Source organism: Barbus barbus, assembly GCF_936440315.1.
Source record: "Barbus barbus genome assembly, chromosome: 27".
NCBI classification, from domain to species: Eukaryota; Metazoa; Chordata; class Actinopteri; order Cypriniformes; family Cyprinidae; genus Barbus; species Barbus barbus.
In genome coordinates this window covers 12,469,780-12,493,039 of record NC_136755.1, presented here as the reverse complement: position 1 = coordinate 12,493,039, position 23,260 = coordinate 12,469,780, and the positions used below count along the sequence as shown (strand labels likewise).

Genomic DNA, 23,260 nt, shown 5'->3' with positions numbered 1-23,260 from the left:
CAGATCGTATGAGCGCTGCTCTCTGGTTCGTGTCACCAGCTGTGTGCGTCATTATTCCCAGGTGGGTTGGCATCCAGCCAGCTCCCCTGCCACCGCCAAGGGTTTAATTAGCTGAGCCTCAAGGCAGTGGAGTCCCGGATGCCTCGGGGGACAAGGGAGGGTGATCTGTGTCACACGCGACGGTGTGACGTTGACCAACCATGACACTGTCGCTCCGTTCCATCTTGCTCAATCGAGTGCGTATCCATAGCAGGTGAGTTAACGGCTGAGATCTGCCTCGAGCGCCACCTTTTCCCCACGGTACGAGGAGAGAAAAGCATCTCCTCAAGGACTCAAGGAGTCAACACTGCTGGGCACCCGGCATCTGTATGCACCCTGCCACCACACTGCCGATGCAGCAAGAAAGATGTGTACACGAGGGAGCAGAATGCAGCTCACGCTGCAGCCCTTGCTTTGCAACTCGATAATGAACAGCCAGTCCATCTGCCCCGTATGCATGTTATCAGAACCCCATGCCATTATTTTAACATTTTGTTTTTAATTATAAACACACTCAACACTTCCTTAATATTAGTGCTGAAAGACCCACCTGTGACAATCATTAGTATTTAACAGGCCCATAGGCAAAGTTTCATAACTTCACATAAATCTGCACCACAGCAAAATAAACTATATTTACCAAAGGTTGTGAGTTGCAGTCTGAATGTGACGATGTAATGTAAAGACAGACTTTTCTAATGCACTGGCTGCAAAATAAACATGCAGTTATCCATGAATAGATGAGTCAGTTCTTCTAATAAATTACTTGAATCATATGTTTGAATCAGTCTGAGGAGCTCTTTGCTGAATGAACTAACTGAATCCATCAGAATGGTTATTGAATAACCATAGAAAAGACTCAGAGAAACTCACATGTTATTAGTTTGAATCAGTCTGATGAATCCTTTACTGAATTAACTGACTGAATCCATTAGAACAATTATTGAATTACCATCTGACTCACTTACTGAACTGCAAGTCTTTCCTTTTGTCTGACCTGAAATTAAGTGATTTTGTTCATTTAATTTGTTCATTAATAAATTTTTAATATTGTGTATAGTTTTTCCAAAATTATTTAAAAATGTATTTAAAAAATAATAAACTATAATTTAATTATGTAATGTTTTGGCATGTTACTAAAATTGTATTTTTATGGATAGTGATGGGGGGGGGGGGGGGGGTAATTTGGCTCGTTTGGAAATGCTATATTAAACTATTAAAGGAATGAAGGAATCTACTTTTTGTGATTTATCTGTGAAACTATGGACACTATAAAAGGACTATGGTAATTACTGCCTGCTAAGAACTGCTAAACAGCATGCATGCACACACACACACACACACACACAGACACATGCATCTGCGTGATGACAATGCTTAAGGGAGGCACATGGAGGACACAGAGATATTGCAGCTGTGTGTTTTTCTCTCCATCTTTTTTTCTATTACATGCCCTCATGTTCGCTCTCTCATTCTCAACACACACACACACATACACTAATGGATTTTCTTCTTTGTGAGGAGCTGTAGAGCTGTGTGTAATGGATCTGTCTGGGGCCGTGATTGAGAGTGTCTGTTCAGGACCAGAAGAGAGCGAGAAAAGGAGAGACAGACTCAGTAAGGAGTTTACCGTATTCTTCAAGATTGCTGATTTTTTCATTTATTTTTATTTTTTTTATTTTTAGTATGGTAGCAATAAGACAGGAAATGATGGGGAGAGATGAGTACTTGAGACGTCTGTATCGTGTCTTGCTGGGTTTTTTCAATATCTCAGATTGATTATTAAATGCCCTGTTACAATAGAACTCCAAACAAAAGGCATCATGCTTTGTCTTGTGGGAAGATTCACTGTTCATTTTAAAGACCATACATTCTGTTCCATTCTGTTGCATCATGTGTGAACATGAAAGATCATTGTTTTCATGATAACTGGTTCTGCTTTAAAGTGCTTGAGTACTCATGCCATTCTCTAGATAACATTGCAAAAAAATCACTTTCACAGACAGAATTTTCATCGTATTTTCTACATTCATAAAACAAGAAAATAAGAAGCAAAATAACGCTAGATATTCACAGAATTAGTTTTTTTAAGCATAAACCTCGCTAAAATTAGTTAAAGAAAAACTGGGGTAAGAAAAATAAACATAATTATCTGCAGTTTAGTCAGATAAATTTACTGTGTTTGAGTACCACAGTGATATCTGAAGGATCATGTGACACTGAAGACTATAGTAATTGCTTCAGACTTCAGTAATTGCTGCTGAAAATTCAGCTTTACCATCACAGGAATAAATAAAATTTTAAATAGAAAACAGTTATTTTAAATTGTAATAATATTTCACAATATTACCGTTTTTACTGTATTTTTGATCAAATAAATGCTGCCTTGGAGAGCATTATAAAGTATGCAGTTTTCCATTAAATTATACCAAAACTTCTAGGGTGAACTGAGAAAAACTGGACGTTTTGCCATCGAGACATCAAGTCAAGAGTGGCCAAACTGACCTGAATTCACCCCATTGGCATGTCAGTGCAGATGTTGTTCTCGCTCACATAAACGTGTTGGGGTTAAGACTGAACACCAAGAAGAGTGTGCTTTCTCCATTACAGAGAACCACTTATCTTGGTGTGGTGTGGGATTCGACCACGATGCAGGCACATATGGCCCCTGCTCAGATCGAGTCGATCCTCACGGCAGTCAGGAGAGTGAAAGAAGGCCAGTCACTCAGTGTCAAGCAGTTTTAGAGCCTGCTGTGTCTGATGGCAGCTGCGTCCAACGCGTGGTGGCTCAAGACCAAGGGGTTCTCCTCGAGGGGAAACCCGCTTCGCATGATCAAGGTCATGCGGCGGTGCCTACGAGCCTTAGACATGTGGAGACAACCTTGGTTCTTGTCTCAGGGCCCGGTGTTGGGAGCTCCGTGTCACCGCGCAACGCTAGCGATGGACGCATCCCTCACCGGTTGGCCACCAGCTCAAGTTTCTGAAGAGGAACGTCTTAGGTTACGTATGTAAGCCCAGTTCCTCAAGGGAACGAGACGCTTCATCTCGATGCCACACTTCCGAGCGGTTGCTTCATTCCTGAAGCTGACGCCGGTTCCACAGCACATGCTTTTATGCTTCCTTGCCATTACGTCACCCGCCCGTGACGTCTCGCCCATCCATTGGACAGATTACACTTGTATCAGAGCACAGTCACGCTGAAGGCGTTCCCCTAGCGTTCTCGGACGCAGTGTCTCGTTCCCTCAAGGAACTGGGGTTATATAACTAACCTAAGACATTTTCCCTGTTGCTCCTCACACATTATCAGTGGAAGAGTGAAACCACCCGCTTTTCAGCCCTAAATGAAATGTTTTGTTGAGCCATTGATTCCTGCACAAACCACAGCCGTTTAACATAAAGAGTCCTACAAGGCCTTCTAGATTACTGAACACACACACACACACACACACACACACTTCTGCAAATATCCAAACACATCATATACAAAATGGGCTGAGGAGGACACAAATGGACAGATGGCTTTTTATCCCTGCATTACAAGCTCTACCGAGACATTCTTAAACAGAAGTGAGTAAAAGGATGTTGTTAAAGCGTACATAAGGGTACATAGTGTGGCTCCCCCACACTACTGATAGCTTTACAGAAACATAATGCATGTGGTAACCCATTACGAGAAAAGCAGAGAAAACATAAAAAGAAAAACAAAACAAAACAAAAAATGACCTGCCCGAGAGCCCTGACTATGCAAGTAAAAACATTGAGTTTTTCTTTTCTTTTCTTTTGCTTTTCTTATCACATTTTGATGTCCCCAAAATTGATTGTAAAACCTCAAATCCCCAGTATTTTGGCGTATTTTGTCTTTTGTCACATGGACTATTTTAACAATGTCCTTACTACCTTTCGGGGTCTTGAATGTGACAGTTGCTTTGCTGTCTATGGAGAGACAGAAAGCTCTTGGATTTCAGCAAAAATATCTTAACTTGTGTTTCGAAGATGAACGAAGGTCTTGAAACTACGTGAGGGTGAGTAATTAATGACAGATATTTCATTTTTGAGTGAACTATCCCTTTAAATGTCTTACTGAGAATGTTAAAATGTGTTATGGTATGGTTGCAAATGCATAAAAAAAATTTATGCATTTGCAAAATCTGTCTAGCCTTACTGCTGGACCCATGCAGTTCATGTAAGTAAGTAAGTAAATAAATACATTTCTTATAAATTTTAAATTAATGTAAAAAAAAAAATAAATTATGTGAATAACTGAATTATAGTTTTTAAAGCTACTTATTTTTACTTTTGTACAATTCTAGTATCTGAGGCACTTGATGTTTCATGTTTCAAAATGTGGTTCATAAAAGCAAAACCAACTATTGAGACTAACTGATTTAGTGGATATAAGGTCATAATTTCAACATAAAATGAACAGAAGCCAATCAAATGACCCAATCAAATGAATATGTGTGCCTATGCATTGGATCCCCAGCCAACAAAGTGGATCCAGCTGTACAGTCAGAGAGGACCCCAGCACACTCCATACCTCTATCTAAATCACTCCATAATGGAAGCACACATGTTTAGACCAATTATTTCCTGTATTAAAGGTCCCTCTTAAAATAAGCATTTGCACATGAAAAGACCTGGTGACTCATGGCTGTCTGTCTGTCCTCAGTCTGACACAGAGAGTGAGAAAACTGGGATTCAAACACTTCAGACAATTTGACAGATGGCTCACTTTCACTCTAAGACTAAGCAGCAAGCGAGCAGCAATAAATGAGAGTGTTCCTGTGTTTTTCTGTGTTCAGCAATCTGGACACACGTCATGTTTTAATGCTTTTCTTCATAATTTCATCCATAATCATATTTTGATGGATTACTGTTGCCATGATTGATAGAAAATATACACAAATGTCTCTTTTAAATAGTATTCAGTTCTATACAGTTCAGAATCTGTACAATTCAGTCTTTCTACAGGCAGGAATAGCACACCATTAATTACAGCGGGTAAATAGAGCTGACTTTTGTGAATAAGGTGCTATAATGAGCCTAATTTACATAGAAAGCAGGTATGTTTGTGCTACAAAATATATGACAATGACTTAATTTAAATATTCACAGTGCAGCAATATTTCAGCACTGGTTAACTGTATTATGGGTGATAATTGAATAAGTAGTGTGTTTTTGCGCTGGAATATTGCATGCAAAAGTGGCAACTTTTTTGTGAATTCACCCTCAAGAGTAAAAGTATTTTATTCTTTGGATTACGAGAATAGGAGCATATTAATCTACTCTAAGTTTTTGCATTTAGTTTGTTCAAGATACACTGAACATCTTAGAAAAATTCTACATTACATGTCATTAAGTGTGTGTATTTCTAGGTACCCGTCATTACAGCGCCTGTCCAAAGCCTTTCCTTGTATTTTTGTCTTGGGGATCAGCAGTGACAGCGCTGGTTTATGGGTGTCAGAAACCTTGGCTGTTGCCATGGCAATGCCACACTGCAATACTGTGTGCAGGCAGACTACGCTTGCTGCAGCATCGACCAAAGAACAGGAGCAAGAACGGTGAGCGTTGCAGGAGAAACCTGCTGAATGCTAATCAGCCCCTCCACAGTTTGTCCTTCATCAGACCAGAGGAACACTCAGGATCTACATTAAACCTACACTCACAATCTCTCTCTATTCTAGATCCATAAGGGAAGAAAGAAACATTTTTTTTGTTTGTTTGGCAAGCTATTTATGGTCTGAAAAGCTAATTTGCTCTGATTCTTCTGTTTGTGGATAGTTGACAAATAACACATCAATTAACGTTTTTTTTTTTTTTTACCTCAAAATTTTAAGATCAATTCTACAGCTATTTTGATGTTTTACAGATCTAGAGATTTATGGGATTTGTTAATGTTTTTGAAAGAAGTGTCTTTTGCTCACTGAGGCTGCATTTATTTGATCATAAACACAGATATTGAAAATAACGGTTTTGTATTTTAATATATTTTAAAATGTAATTTATTCCTGTGATGTTAAAGCTGAACTTTCAGCATCATTGCTCCAGTCTTCGGTGTCACATGATCCTTTAGAAATCATTCTAATATGTTGATTTGCTACTCGAGAAACATTCATTCTTATCATTGATGAAAACAGCTGTGCTGCTTATTTTTTCAGGATTCTTTGATGTATCGAAAGTTCAAAAGAAACCATTTATTTGAAATACAAATAGTAATGTCTTTACTGTCACTTTTAATTTAATTATTTTTTCACAGTTTTGAAAAATATGGTGTGAGAGATTATATTTAAAAAAATCATTTTTATTGCAGTCATTTTAATTCATATGAGGTCTTCGAAACTACTATAAAATACATGAATTAGAGAAAAGGTTGTTTAAAATAGTTCTGGAAGAAATAAAGCATGTCACACTGCAGGGCACCGCTATACATGTCAACCACCCTCATACAGGGGAAGTCGTGGCCTAATGGTTAGAGAGTCGGACTTGTAATCCGAAGGTTGCGAGTTCGAGTCTCCGGCCGGCAGGAATTGTAGGTGGGGGGAGTGAATGTCCAGCGCTCTCTCCACCCTCAATACCACGACTGAGGTGCCCTTGAGCAAGGCACCGAACCCCCAACTGCTCCCCGGGCACCGCAGCATAAATGGCTGCCCACTGCTCCGGGTGTGTGTTCACGGTGTGTGTGTGTTCACTGCTGTGTGTGTGTGTGTTCACTGCTGTGTGTGTGCACGTTGGATGGGTTAAATGCAGAGCACAAATTCCGAGTATGGGTCACCATACTTGGCTGAATGTCACTTCACTTCATACACTTTAACAGGTATAGGTATAAAAATCCTCTGCAAGTTTTTCTTTTTTATAACGGCAGTGCTCTGTGCAGGACATATGGCACAGTTTTTTTTTCTTTTTTTTTTAGTTTCTACAAATGTCTGCAAAGTTTGAGTTCTTAATCTGGATCAGAGGGAGCTGAAATGGAGTCTGTTTTCAGCAGAGCAGTTTGTGAATATCTAAACACAGAAGTTTGCCGTTCACATCAATGCTGTCCGCTGCGCTCAGATCTGTTTACTTTCTTCCATTTCAAGTTTCTGACAAACTGTGCACTGTAATTGTCTCCAGCCTCACAGACATTACTTAATTTTAAATAAACACATACTCCGTGTCCTGCAGCAGCGAACAATGGTTTATTCCAGAGCCAAAAGTTATGCAGCGATTCTTCAAAATCACATTAAATTTAAAGTTGCTTTGGCACTGACAGAGATTCAACTGTTAACGGGTCGCCAAATTGCTGTGCTCAACTCAACAATATCAGACCACAAATCACTGTCCCCAACAGTCACTGGTAAATACTGGCATCATACGGTATCCCTGTGAATGCCACTTAAATGGCTTGCTTTAAGCCCATATACATGGTCAAATACAACCATTCTCAACCATTTGACCTCTGAAAAATGCTAATGGCCTGAAATAAACTACATATACAGTAGAGGATGGGAAAGGAGAAGCTCGTCTAAACACCCTAGAGTGATGGGAAAGTTAATGGGCCCTTTCCTAGCACCAATCAATCTGCACTAATCTCCCTGGCAAGAGTTCTCCAGAGAGACAGCGGCCATAATTCCATCGCTGTGATGGCAAAGTCCACTCAGCCACATCGCCTGTTAGTCGCCAGCCCTTTTACTCTCTAACACACTAAGTACAGGGATCATACACCTCCAAAATTCCTCTTTTTTGGTGAACTATCCCTTTAAGTTAAAAAAACACAAATCAAGGTAACTTTAACAACCATCCACTACACAATCAGGCCTGACATTGTCCATTTTAGCTCTGCTTCCAGCTAAACACGTCCAATCATTTGCGACAGCAAATCTGACTAAAGTCCATGAACGCACATGACTAAATGCACATGACTAAATGCACATGACTAAAGTAAGCAGACGTTCAAAATGTTCAGCTTATTTTGAAGCCCTGCTCAATCACACACTTCCCCCTCTGTGTGTCAGCAAGGGATGGGCTCGTCCAAGTGTCTCTTTTTCCAAGCAATTGTGCCAATGTCCCACATTCCAGCTGGCCTGTGTCCCCAACCGCCATGGATGTGGGGGCGGGGCAGGACGTCTCACTTCCTGAACCAAAAATAACGCAGATGGTAATAAAACCTTGGCCGCTACGTACTCCCCAATGATCCCAGCTCCCTGTGACTATGATTTAGTTGGGATTGATTAACCATTACGACCCAGTCGAGGGATTCTGCTGAATCGTTATATACAACATTAATAATAAGCAATCAGACTCGCCTCCAAGCTGTACTCTTCCACAGTTCTCTTCAGGGGATCCACGATCTGCCAGCATATGAGGATGCACAAATCAATCAGCAACATCCCACCCACGATGATAAAGAGCTTCTGGTCCTTGATAATCTGGAAGATAAAAAAAGAAAAGCAATGGATGAGGTGATTAAGGGATGAGAAAGAGGCTGAGATGGGCAGGAACCATCAATGGACTGTTCGCTCAATTCAAACGCATGATCTTCTCTCACATTCTGAACCTTTGTGGATGAAAGCCCTGCTCCTGTCTGATCTTTTTCTCTTTTCTTCTATTTAACAGTGGTTGACCTGAACAGCACCCAAATCAAAGGAAAGGTCACTGCGAGGAGGCCTGCGTGTATTCTAGAGGAATCAGACGGCGGGAACGGACAAATTCTTCCATGATTCAGAATAGAAATGCTAACTCGTTTTGATCTGATGTCTTTTGATGGCTTACCAATAGCCAAAACCTTGCGTCCTGGGAAACAAGGAGGTGGTGGGTTACTCTGCGACCATTGAGCATCACGCTGAATTCTATCAGAACGGACGCTCTTTATCTTCAATCAAACAGAGGTTGATGGCTTCATTAAATGGCCAGACATTCGAAATAACGCAGGATCATGATACTTCAAAACGCATTAGCACAATCACTGAAAGCAATGCTTGTCCATATGACCATTGAACTTCACTTTATTGCACAAAATCTCATTTCATCTCGGCAAACGGAAGGTGATGATGGATCAAAAAACTAATAGCATTCCTAAAATCCTCCCTCCACACTTTATGGCAACAAATAGCCCATGAACTTTAAAAATTAAGGCAGAGGTTATTTGCACAAAGTGCAAATAACAATAAATGCTATTTGCAGTAAGTGAAAACAGCAGCATTTTCTTTGCACAAATGCCATTTATACTTTATACTACCAATAGTGGCAGATACTCTTTGCACCTCAGCATATTGGGACCTTAACAAATTTGGGTTGTTCATGTCAAAAGCTAAATGAAATGCCCTTACTCTCCACACCAATCTACCAAACACACGCCATTGGGTGAGCTATAAGTTGACACGACAGACCAATTAAAAGTATAGATCACCTAAAAAATTTTATTTAGTTTTTTTTTCTCATATTCCTCATGTTGTTTCAAACCTGAATAATGTTCTTTCTATTGTAGAACACAAAAGAACATACATTAAAAATGTAGGGTGAAGTCAGCTAAAATGGGCCAAATAAGGTTGTAGCATCATATCTCTTTAAAGGGGACCTATTATGCAAAAATCATTTTTATAAGCTGTTTGAACACAGTTGTGTGGCCGCAGTGTGTGAAAACAACCAGCCTATAATGTTAAAAATCCACCAACTAATTTTGTTATAAGACCAATAAATCATAAAGCGTCTCTCCAAACGAGCTGTTTCAGATTCTCCCTCTGTGCACGTCACCGAGGGGGAAAAGTCCCACCCATTTGTGACGCTCTCTGCCCTATTAGCATAAACACAGCCCTGAGTGAGAAGCTGCGATCCGCCATTACTGGAGATATATACAATGTCAGCGCCACAGAGGCTTTACAAGTGTTGTGTTTTGGGATGTACTAATGAACATAGGAGTCACCATAATCTCCCCCCATCTGAGCCGAGGACACTGTGGTTAAATTTCATTTTCGAAGGAAATATCCCGGAAAAAATCGGTAACGTCCCCTATATGTTTAGGATTTAATACCAACGCTTTGTGTGCGAACGTCAGCTCCAGACAAAGTAAGTATCAAGCGTTTGTTTTCCAAATTGCCTTTCTGAAAGAGCTTCTTGGCACTCTGTAAGGCTTATTGCTAAAGCTATCATTGTCTCTGTCTGTTTTCACTGATGCTGCCTTCAAGTGCTATCAGTATGATCTTAAATAGGAATGTAGTAGTTAAAAGTTGCATATGAAAGCAATGCGAGTCGATCGCTTGAAGTTGTCGAGCTCATGATCAGAAGTGGAACTTATAAAGTTTGTGATGGCATGAGACCAGCTATGTTGTTATTTTTATCCCGCAGTGCTCCCCGTCTGTGTAATTCATAAACGCAAATTTATTATGCACAGTATAATCAGATGACTGACTTTGAAACAGAGTAGTTTTCTGTAAAGATAACAGGCTTGTATTAATAGTGGAATGTTTATTTGACTAATAAGGGTACTAAAGCAATTATAAGTAAGCTTACCAACAAAGCAAAGGTTTATAAAACAATGTTTTGACATGCTCTTTCAAATAAAAAAGTTTAATTTATAAAAGAAGCTTAGATTTTTGTGAAAAAGGTCATTTTAGGTAGAAATGGCTGGTTAAGCTAAAATGGGCCACAATTTTCAGCTAAAATGGGCTGCATACACACACTTTTAGACAGAAATTGAGGGTGAAAATAGGTTTAAAGGCCTATGTAGATATGTATCCATACAAAATCTTAAAAAAAAGTCTTTAAAAAAATACAAGCATACACACATACATGCACATGAAAGACACCAATGCACAGAAACACACACACTATAAAACATGATCAGTTCATTTTTAATTGCATTGTTTAATTAAATATTCATTCAACTTTCTATTTAATGAATTACATTTATGGTGTTGCTATGGCACACTAAAGATAATAGTCTCAATTTACTGTAAAAAATAAAATGTGACCCTGGACCAGGGTATATTTGTAGCAATAGCCAAAAATACATTGTATGGGTCAAAATGACCAATTTTTCTTTTATGTCAAAAATCATTAAGTAAAGATCATGTTCCATGAAGATATTTTGTAAATTTCCTACCGTAAATATATCAAAACTTAATTTTGTATTAGTAACATGCATTGCTAAGAACTTCCTTTGGACAACTTTAAAGGCGATTTTCTCAATATTTAGATTTTTTTGCACCATCAGATTCCAGATTTTCAAATAGTTGTATCTCGACCAAATATTGTCATATCATAACAACCCATACATCAATGAAAAGCTTATTTATTCAGCTTTCAGATGATGTATAAATCTCAATTTTGAAAAATTGACACTTATGACTGGTTTTGTGGTCTAAGGTCACAAATGATTTAAGATGAAATTGTTCTCTTTTTATATTGGCCCATTTTAACTGAACAGCTGGCCCATTTTACCTGAATGTTGTGCCGTGGCTCAAGAAGGTACCTGCTGATACTCTAACTCTCATTATTTTAAAACTTTTGTACTTTTTCACATTTAAAAAATACAAATATAATTAAGAGACCCATGCTAATTTATAAGAATATCATTAGAATATCATTAGATCTCATGCATAACTTATTTGATGGTATTATAAGTCATTTACCAAAAAGTGGCCCATTTTAGCTGACTTCACCCTATCAGTGTTTATTCAATGAAAGTCAATGAGGTCCAACGTTCTTTTTGAGAAAAAGAAAAAAAGTTTTTTTCTCTTATAATATCTTTTTTTGTGTTTTACAGAAAAAAGTCATACAGGTTTGGAGGTTAAGTAAATGGTGACAAAATTTTCATCTTTGGTTGAACTATTCCTTTAAACAAACACACAAATGGCTTAATTATAGACGTCTGTACACATTAAACTGGGAAGTAGTGTTTTAACATCGAAAAAATGACACACTTCACCTTTAATGTTGCTAATTATGAGCTTGTAAACCAATAACATTTAGTTTTAAAACCCAATAGCTCTGTTCAGGCCTTTGTATTCACAGTTCAAATTTCTCACCATTTGTACAAGATTATTGCTGCAGGTCTACAAGAGCATGTGGTGCATTAGTGTCAGATTGTGTTTGTGCTCAGTCTAAGTTATGCAGGCCATCATGTGCTTGTGTCTGATTGAATTTACTGATGCACACATCTCTGATGCCATGTATTTGTGACACAGTATGTTCCATAAAGCAGTCCAAGTCTCTGAATGATGCATGATGCAGGTTTACACCATACAAAAATGAATATTTAAACTTATTTGGCAGCCAAAAAAAGATTTAAAATGGTATATACAGTATATGCTAAAAAAGAAGAAATCAGACTAATAGACCAAAGAAATTCAAGGCTTAAAGGGATAGTTCACCCAAAAATGTGGGTGAACTCACCATCATGTCTTTCAAGCATCAAAAAAAGTTGTAACAGCACAATAAATGTTTCCAAAAAGTCTGAAGTCATATGATAGCTTTGAGTGGCAAACAATTATTTACTAAACATCTGGACATCTGTTGAGAGAAGTAACATTGTCTGATTCATGAAATAATAATTTTTTAGAACTGAATCTTTTTAATGAATCACCTGACCTGATTCACAAAACCTCTGAATGATTCGTTCTCAAGTCATTTCACTGACTCAATAACAGCTCTCTGGAGAGGAAGATTATCTGTTTGTTTTTCACACAAAGCTATCGCATGAGTTCAGAAGACTTGCACACAAGTCATACAGACTGCTTTTATAGCATTTTTTTTTTCATATATTATTTGGCTTTTTTTTCAGTTCCAATTTAATGTAATTGCAAGGAAAGTAGTGACAAGATTTCATATTTTCAGTTCATACACTTTGAAGAACATTTAAACAGTTTTTGTCCATGTGATGAAAGTAAAGGGTCTTCACAACAACACTACACAACATTAGTTTTGAGGGTGAGAAAATCATCTTCAATCAACTGAAATGTGCACAAGAGAAACAACTAAACAAGAAACAAGCATGTCATATATTTTGCATATGTGTTTGAGTGTGTATCTGCTCCATTTCCCTTTGTTCCTATCTCAGATTTAAATCTAGCAGAGGCAGATGTATGATCCTAAGAGGTGATTCACATTGCCCTCGCTGCGCCCTGAGGGAGGGAGAGACTGTAATGGACCTCTCGGACCACCGGACCTGCATTGAACGGTGGCTGATTTGCGACGGGCTGTCCGCGGAGTCACATACTGTTAGACTGCTTCTCAGCTTGATAAAGAGATGGCACACCTACATAACACAGTCCTGACAGTAGCCATCGCTTTAGAGTGCAAAAGCCCAGCAGTCCATCACTGCGTGGAGCAGGAGTCAGCTCACTGCCAGCTTCCTGCACACTGAAGTGCAGGAGGGAATTAAAGCCCTGAGCCTGGGCATTACCTGTCTCTGAATTTATTTATATGTAGTGAGTCCAGTTAAGAACTGCTAATTGAGTGTGAAAGTGCAACTGAAGAGAAGACACCGGGGGAAAAAAACTGACACGCAATGTATCAAGCTGGAATTACACCCCATTCTCCTAAACCTTTGTTTGTAACTCCATTATCAGGGAAAACTGGATTTTTGTCGCTCCTTAATTCTAAAATAAATAGAAATAAAAGATTTTGGCATACTGTGTATACAATGCAATGCACCTGACTTGACTGCGCATTTCGATTTTTTAACTTTAATCTGTCTTTACCAATCATTTGATCAGAGTGGCAAATGTTAACACATTTGCACCACATTTGATCAATTTTAAATACATTTTTAAGATGATAACTGGACAGCAATCTATTTAGAAACATGGGCCAACATTTTAAAGCTTCAAAAAGGAGGGTAAAAACAGCACTACAATAATTAAATAAATTAAAAACAAAACTTTGATGAAACATTAGCCGTGGACTTAAAAACAAAAAAATGCTGAAAAGCTAAAAGTGTCAAATATGGCCACTTAAAAATAATCTTCTGGGTTCAATGAAGCTCTATTTATATAATCTGGGAAATGAAATTGGCTGCAATAAAAAGTTTCAATACGCCACTTACAATGGAAGCACAGTAAACATTAAAATATACACAGTTTTAAAAGTAAAGCCTTAAGACTAAAATGTGTGATAGGATTGCTAAATGATCACTCGGAAAGTTTAGTTACCTCAACAATTTTATACTTAATAAACAAGCTTTAAAAAATACAAGCTTTGCATTTCAGCATTTAAAAACCGTTTGCTTGGTTGACTTACATTGTAGATATGAAAGCCCGGAAATTATCCTTCTACAAATGCTATCAATATTGTCAAATATGTATTGAAGCAGTACTGTTATTGTTAACTAAAACTATTACTCTTATTTGTTGATTGAAATAAAGCAGATATAAAATACGATATAAATATTAAAGGAATACTTGCCTTGGTATTTAAATGAAATAAAATGAGTTGTAGGGAACAAAATAATAAAATAAATAAATAAAAGCTACTGTACATAGAAATATTTACAAAATAAATAAAACAAATAAAATCACAAAAGCCTATAATAAATTACTAAAATCTAACAAAAATGAAAATATGAAATAAAAACTAATTCAAAATATTGATAAATACTTTAATAGTACATAAATAATACTAAGATAACACTGTATTGAACCTGGATGATTACTTTGAAGTTATGGCTAGGTCTCTCTGCAGCAATGTTTATCACCCTCTGTCTTACTTTCTCTTTCTGTGTATGTTTCTCTTGATTCTGACTACAGCAGCAGTGGAAGTAGTCTGCGAACTCTATAAATAAAGATGGCCAGCTGGAGCTGTGGCTAGCCATCCTTTACAGCACTGTCATACAGTATCAGCTGCTTCGCTCGCCACATTCTTACACTGCATTGAAAAACAAGAGCAGCGAGAGAAAGAGCGTATGAAAGGAGGTCAGTGTGTAAGCATGAATCTGTAGTGTTAAAGAGCTGCATGGATGCACTTGTGCATAGCTTCTGTTCAAAAGAAACCCACTGCACTATTCCTCATAGCAGTGGAGGAAATTCACACACAGACTTGTGAAGATCGTGTCTAGCAGAGCAGGAAGACACTGCTCTTTAGAAGGGATCAGAGATTCATTGGTTAGCACTGGAAGTGCTGGCTGATTCTGGATGCGTCAGGAAACTGAGCATGGAGACAGGAAACTGACCTTCAGTGAAGGCAGCATTTCTATATTTTAGCTTTTTGGCAGTCGAAAAATTAGACAGCTGACAGCCCAGTGGCGACGCTGCTTTCCTATGATGTTTTAAGCATGGAACTTGTCTCTCTTTCTTTAATTCTCTCTCTCTTTCATTATTTCTCCACCACATTATCTACATCTCCATTCCAACATCCATGTATAAACTGCAGTATTGTTCTGTTCTGTTTTTAATATTATAAATCTTCTATATAATAACCACCATTAAAATACACTAAAGTGTGACGATTATGATGACATAGATGACAAATTAATCCACTTCCTGTGTGTTTTGCCTCACTGGAAGCCAATCGGTTATGCCATATGACTAGAGGTGATAATATACACTGCTGTTCAAAGCTTTGGGGTCAGAAAGATTTTTAAAAAGAAAATTAATACTTTTATTGAGCAAGGAAAATTGATCAAAAGTGGCAGTACAGACATTTACAATGTTACAAAAGATTTATTTTTCAAATAAATGCTAGTTTTTAACTTTCTATTTGTCAAAGAATCTTGGAAAAAATATATCACAGTTTGCACAAAAATATGAAGCAGCAAAACTGTTTTTCAGCATTGATAATAATAATGTTTCTTGAGCACCAAATCAACATATTAGAATGATTTCTGAAGGATCATTCAACTTTATTATAATTTTATAATAATTTTATAATAATTAACTTAATTATTACATAAAAATATATTAAATTATAAAACAGTTTTAAATCATAATAATATTTCACAATAACACTCTTTTTACAGTATTTTTGATCAAATAAATGCAGCCTTGGTGAACAAAAGAAACTTATTTCGACCCCAAACGTTCAAACAGTAAACAAATAGTTCAAATATTGATAATGATTATTTGAAATCTATTTGTATTTATATATTTTTGTATGTAAGACATTTCATTGTCATGCACCAGTGTTAAGTTAGCATGCAATGTCACTCATTGAGGGTTACTTCAAGATGTAGATAGTGTGAAATGTTGTATCTGACAAGCTTTGAAAGCCCATTTCTCACCTTCTTCTTCATCTTTACATTCTTGAAGATGGCGTGCACTCTCCAGGTCTTTGCAAACATGGCACCAAACGCTGTTGTGTAACCCACAATAAGAATCCATGTACGGACCTAAAACATTAAATGTGAAAGTAAAACAAGGTTGCTACAAACCAGAAGTTCTTATAATTTAAGCACTGAAATAAGATTGGACTCTAACACCAGTATATAGAATACAAAGCAGCAGAAATTGCAAAACCATTAAATCGTCTCAAGTTGCGTATGGAGCCCTAGTTCCTCGAGGGAACAAGACGCTGCGTCCGAGAATGCTAGGGAAACGCCTTCAGCGTGAGCGGCTCTGAATATCGTGTGCAACCTATCCAATGGATGGGTGAGACGTCATGGACGGGGTGAAGTAATGACCAGCTGGTATAAAGGCATGTGCGGTGAAATCGGCGTCAGCTTCTAGGAATGAAGCAAACGCTGGCAGGGATGCTGGAAGTATGGCCTCGAGACGCAGCGTCTCGTTCCCTCGAGGAACTAGGGTTACATAAGTAACCTGAGACGTTCCTCTTCAGGAACTCGAGCTGCATCCGAGAACACTAGGGGAACGAGATATCCACGCTGCCAGACTTACCAGTCCCTGCCCAGTGTGTATCCCTGCGGAGCATATCTAGGGTGAGAGGACGGAAGAGCCTGGATTGGCCCGTATGTCAAGGCCAAAAAACCTGACAAAGGTCAGGGGCATAGACCATCCCGCAGCGTTGCAGGTGTCCTGTATTGGGACACCTGCGAGAAAGGCCTTGGAGGCCGCCACACTTCGTGTCGAATGAGCTCTGACTCCCATTGGCGAGGGGAGCTGAGAGAACTCATGGGCAGTGTTGATAGCATCCACAATCCACCAACTGAGTGTCTGCTTTGCACCCCTCGCACTGGACACATGCAAATATGCTTTTGCTGGTCAGACTCCCGAAAGGGAGGAGGACAGAAGGCCTGCAGTACAACTGGCCGTACTGGAGGCCTCAGCCTCAGCCACCGCGGAGGATACGTGTAACTTGGGGGTGTCTACCCACTGATTGGCCACCAAGAGAGGTGTGGTAGGCCGAATTGCCGCCACGTAAACCTTCAAGTTGGAGTGGGTCAACCCTGCGGAGGAACAGGCCTGCATGAACTCCAGAACTGTACCAATCATGCAGTTGACTGGGTAGAGCTGGCAACCTCTGCACCATCAAGTCACACTTCACTTCAGGGCATACAATTCCCTCATGCTGTGGAGGAAACGTAACTAGGGGGTGTCTACCCACTGATTGCCCACCAAGAGAGGTGTGATAGGCCGAATTGCCGCCACGTAAACCTTCAAGTTGGAGTGGGTCAACCCTGCGGAGAGTCGGGCCTGCAGGAACTCCAGAAATGTACCAATCGGGCAGTTAACTGGGTCGAGCTGGTGGTCTCGGCACCATGAAGTGAAAAGTTTCTACTTCAAGGTGTACAGTTTCCTCGTTGAGGGAGCTCTGGATTGGAGGATGGTCTCAACAACCTCGGTTGAGAGACAGGAAGCTATGAATTGCATCCCCTCAGGGGCCACCCCCACAACTTCCACATCTCCGGGCAGGGGTGATAGACCCCCGCTTGTGAGAGGAGATCCCTCCTGACGGGAATCCCCCTTGGAGAGCTGTCGAGGAGAGAAATCAGGTCCGAGAACCATACTCTGCCTGGTCAGAACGGTGCTACCAGAAGTAGACTGATCTCATCCCGGCGCACTCTCGCCAGAACTCCCGGGAGCAGAGCAATCCCACATTGAGATGCCCAGGAATGTGAACTGCTCTCAGCGAGAGGAGTTATCCCGGGACCACCCAAGGATCTGGTACGCAATCCTGTACAGGGGGCGTGAACGCAGACCTCCTTGGTGGTTGATGTAAGAGACCACTGCTGCGTTGTCGGTTGTCAGAGCCTGAAACACAGCCAGCATCTCCAGCCAATTGATGTGCCACGTGAGATGGCAACCACTCCACAGACCGCGTGCAGGGTGGACACTCATCACCGCACCCCAAACGGTGAGGGACGTGTCTGTCGCTAGCGTTACACGGCGACAAGGAGCTCCCAACACCGGGCCCTGAGACACGAACCAAGGTTGTCTCCACATGTCTAAGGCACGTAGGCACCGCCGCGTGACCTTGATCATGCGAAACGGGTTTCCCCTCGGGGAGAACCCCTTGGTCTTGAGCCACCACTGTAGGGGTGTACAGCAGACCAATAGGTATCACGTTGGACGCAGCTGCTATCAGACCCAGCAGTCTCTGAAAATGCTTGACAGTGAGTGACTGGCCTTCTTTCACTCTCCTGACTGGCGTGAGGATCGACTGGATTCGAGCAGGGGACATACGTGCCTGCATCATGGTCGAATCCCACACCACACCAAGATAAGTGGCTCTCTGTAATGGAGAAAGCACACTCTTCTTGGCATTCAGTCTTAACCCCAACACTTTCATTTGAGTGAGAACAACATCTCGATGTTGAGCCGCCATCTGCTCTGATTGAGAGAGAATCAACCAAACGTTGATGTAATTGAGTATGCTGATGCCTTGTAGCCGCAAAGGAGCTAACGCAGCATCCACACACTTTGTAAAAGTGCGGGGTGAGTGCTAGGCCGAAGGGAAGAACTGAAAGCTCCTGAAAGCAAACCTGAAAGCAAACCTCAGGAACTCCCTATGAGTGGGAAGGATGGAGATATGGAAGTATGCGTCTTTTAGATCGATCGTGACAAACCAGTCCTCGGACTTGATCTGAGACCTGACCTGTTTGAGCATCTTGAACTTCAGTCTGCTGACTGAGCGGTTCAACTGATGCAGATCTAAAATGGGACGCAACCCTCCATCCTTCTTGGGAACTATGAAGTACCGGCTGTAGAACCCGGACTCTCTTTCGTGAGGAGGGACCACCTCGATGGCCTCCTTCCTCAAGAGAGTACTCTACTTCTCGTTCCATTACCAAAGCCTGATCGGGGCCCACCAGATTGGGATTCACCCCGTTGAATCGAGGCGGAGGAGAAACAAACTGGATTCTGTAGCCTCTCTCTACAGTATGCAGGACCCATGGAGACACATTTGGCAGTATTTTCCATGCTGCCACATAGTCTACTAAGGGAACCAGTATCTCGAGACTGGCCTCTGGTGTAACCAGAGCAGCTAGCTCGGTGTCCTGTAATGGCACACCGGCAGGAGACAGCCGAACTAGCTGCTCTAGAGACCCCCGAAGGGGTGGCGAGCATCTCGCTACTTCTCCGGGGCGGAAGAAACTGAGATGTGTGCTCGCTGGAGATCGCTGCACCCTGGAACACTGTACGTGGCAGTGTTGGCAGATCAATCTCCTGAGGGCACCGAGGAGAGATAGGCACCGTGCACTGTGGTGTACGCTGCTCTTCCCCAGAGGGACCGGCCCTCATAAGTCCTGGGCCATGACACCAGGACTGCCTCACCTGAAGTCTCCAATTGAAGCGACTGTCCTCAGACCCGCGTCATCTTCTAAGAAGACTAGACTGGTAGAACCAGAGGCTGAAAGGCAGCACCCAATGAGACACGCTTGGCAGGGGCTCCCACACCGCCAGGTGCCTACTAAGGGAACCTGTCTCTGGAGACTGGCCTCTGGTGTAATCAGAACGAGCTCTCCCCCAGAGGGGGCAGCACTCATAAGCCCTGGGCCATGGGCGTCAGGGCTTTTTGGCCGAGGACTTCTTAGCCTGAAGTACGATCCCAGGTCCGTCTTCGGCTTCGAAGGCCCCGGCCCAGAGCCTCCTTGTACGAGGAGCTAACACGTGGCTGGGGCTGCTCCCGTCCAGCAGCCGCCTGGAGTTTAAGAGCGGCGAGGCAGGAACGGTTGAAACACCGCCGCTTGTGTACGGGCCTCCTGGTGCCTTTAGATGACGGAACTGATGATGTTGCCGAACAGGCCAGAAGGCGCAAGCGGGGCATCCAGGAGGAAGACCCTGTCCTCCTATCTGATGTAGGACAGGGTCAACCACAGATGCCTCTCTGCTGCCACCAGGGCTGCCATAGACCGCCAAATAGCACGGGCGGTCTCCTCAGTGGTGCGGAGAGCCAAATCAGCGGTTCGCCTGAGCTCCGTGAAGTCATCGGAGCTCATCGCCTCGTGCTCATCCACTCTTTAGGCACATACCCCTTGCCCACCAGCGCTGACGATGACGCAGCGGCTTGGGGGGCAAGGGCGGAGCATTTAGAGACGACGCAGCGTCGGGGGACAGATAGCTCGACAGTGTCTGTTCACCCGAGGCATTGCTCTACAACCGCAATTGTTCAACCCACCACATTACCATAGTAATCTGAGGTGGGGATGAAGATGCGGGCCGAAAAAGGTCTTGCCCACGATCTCGACACCTCGGTGTGGATTTAAAACTTGGCCATAGCACGAGTCATCATCTCCAACAGCTCCTCATACCGGGGCGACTGAGGGGGCGGAGCCTCGGCGTTTGCACACTCACTCTCCTTAGAGGATGAAACGAGAAGTGCCAAGCCCGCGCCCCGGGTGGAAGCCCACTTCCCCTCCGAATCTGATGGGTGGGGAAGGAGATAGGGACTCGCCCGTCTCCATTCCCTCCAACAGATCCAATTGCAATCCCCACGAGCGCCAACGCCGCTCCTTTTTTACCAGAGCGCCGACTGTGCGTGCTGTGTGTGTCACAAGCTGTGTGTGTCACATTTGTTTCTTTTGCAGCCACACTGTTCGTACTGCGAGCTGCTCTCACCCTTATCTTGCGGATATCTGCTTGACATACCTAATAGCTGTATGCAAGGAGACATCAGGGAGCTTATAACAGTGGTTTAGGACAAACAACACTAAATAAGACTCACAACAGAGAAATATCAGACAGATACACACAGAGCGCTTTGCTGAATGACAGAAAGCTGACGCCGGTTTCACCGCACGTGCTTTTATACCAGCTGGTCATTACGTCATCCCGTCCGTGACGTCTCGCCCATCCATTGGATAGGTTGCACACGATGTTCAGAACCACTCATGCTGAAGGCGTTCCCCTAGCGTTCTCGGACACAGCATCTCGTTCCCTCGAGGAACTAATGATCCCACGTCCGCTATTGGAAAGCAAATTGGGTGCCAGGGTGTGTAGTGAATTCTGTGGACGTTCCTGAGGCGTAATTTTTTCTCTTTGTCCTCGCTTCATCTTCTGTCTCTCTTGCTCTCTCCCACAGATCTAGTATTCTTTATTCTGAGCTCCTCTGGGAAAGAAAATTTTAGCATATAAAAGGCAGGAATCTACGATAAGGATGGCCTGCTGGCCTGGAGACAGTGTTAGAAAGTTTGGAGCCAGTTTATGGAACTGCAGTGCTGTCACTAGATCTTGTTTGAAGATGATGTAAATTTTAGGTTATGACGAGGTTTTTATGTGTGATGTGTTGAGCATTGTTGTAAATTCTTCTGATTCTTCTGACTTGATTGTCATCAAATGCATTGTAAAATTGTGACTGAAATTTTTATCATGTTGGACACTTAGAAAGGTTGAAAATTCATAATTAAATCATCATATAGGAGTTCTTTCCACCAAATTTCTGAATTTATAGTTGACACATTTTATTGTTTAAAACCCTGAATTAAATGGTTGTAACCAGTTTTTATTTATTTACTGGAATTAACAATATAATTAATTTCAAAATAGTTAAAAATAGGTTGCTAATGTAGAAAGAATATTAGCAGAAAAGTCCTTATTGTTGATCCCTGATAAGTTCCACCCATTTTGTCTAGGATAAAGCAAGCAAGCAAACATGAAAAAAAATAACTTTATTTAATAAAAAAGTATGAATAATAAATGTCCAGTTTTACTCTATCCTTAATACTACAACGCAAGCCTTCATCATCACAGGCCGGAAAAATGGACCAATTTCAAGCAGGTAGCATGTGTCCTGCTCAACACATTTGTAAGCTATTTCCCCTGAGACTCAAGCTACTGCAGTAGCCAAAGCCTCGTAATTAAAAGGTGGATTATGGTCACATGCAAACAGGCAGGGGAAGCGTGATGAAACACATCCAATCATGCTTACTCAGTTGGTGACACAGTCTGAGTAGCAGAGGTGAAAAGTGTTCAGATTCAGATACAGAGAAGACCAGGGCTAGTTGTCTCAGGGGAAGTTGTCTCAGTCTTTAAAAAGTTTCAAGTCAAATTTCCAGTCGCGCAAAAGTTTGTTTTCTCTGGTTTGCATGTTTATAACACCAAAGTCATAAATTAGTCCTATAGTATAATAATTATCCATGGTCTTCACACTAAAATCATTATGCTTGCTTATTATTGTGACAGTTTATCCATTATAATTGTTTGTAAAAACTTAGAATGTTTATGGGAGTAAAAAGTGTGATAACTAACCCATGGTCTACCCATGCTCACATCTGATACACAGAAATCAATCATTACTCACAGTACAGAGAGTCTCAAATTCCTTGTCTGACACAAAGGATCCGTCCAGACCAAAGAGGAAAATGGAGGCGTATGACAGCATGCCCCCCAGAATGATTAGGTTGTTCATATAGGGACTCGACATTTTGATCAGCCTGCAGATGGAGGGAAGCACACATCTGATACATTAAATATTCACATGTCATTAATTATTAACTACTGCAATTAAATGTGCATCTACACCTATGACTATATCATATACAGATCTAAAAGTCTGAAACCACTAGTAGAAGTGCATTTATTTTACACTATTGTAATAATCTTATACACATTTATGCCATTGTAAGTAATATTATCAGAATAGGTTTGAAATCAAAGAATGTCTTCTGGGAATGAAGAATTTTTTTGGGGGAATAAAATAGGTGTGCACATCCAAAACCCAAATGGGCTCAGGTGCAGGACAACAGAACAGTAATAAAAAAAGAAAAAGAAAGAAAGAAAGAAGCTAGATACACAGATAGATCTAATATTTGATGAAAAATATAGTAACTGTAAAATGTGAAATTTTATTACAATTTAAAATACCCTTTTCTATGTCAATATTTTTAATTGTAATTTATTCTTGTGATGGTAAAGCT

The 23,260-nt window shown here is 41.0% G+C and overlaps 1 protein-coding gene across 1 annotated transcript in view; it reads right to left on the bottom strand.

Annotated features, from left to right (window-relative positions):
• LOC306847228 (gamma-aminobutyric acid type B receptor subunit 2-like) overlaps positions 1–23,260 on the bottom strand; it is a gene marked incomplete at both ends in the record, with an annotated part of 228,733 nt that overhangs the window by 37,068 nt on the left and 168,405 nt on the right. Inside the window, 3 exons of the mRNA XM_079381059.1 lie at positions 8,322–8,444; positions 16,229–16,336; positions 22,645–22,777. Of these exons, the coding sequence (XP_079237185.1) occupies positions 8,322–8,444; positions 16,229–16,336; positions 22,645–22,777 (364 nt within the window). The remainder of the gene's footprint in view (positions 1–8,321; positions 8,445–16,228; positions 16,337–22,644; positions 22,778–23,260) is intronic.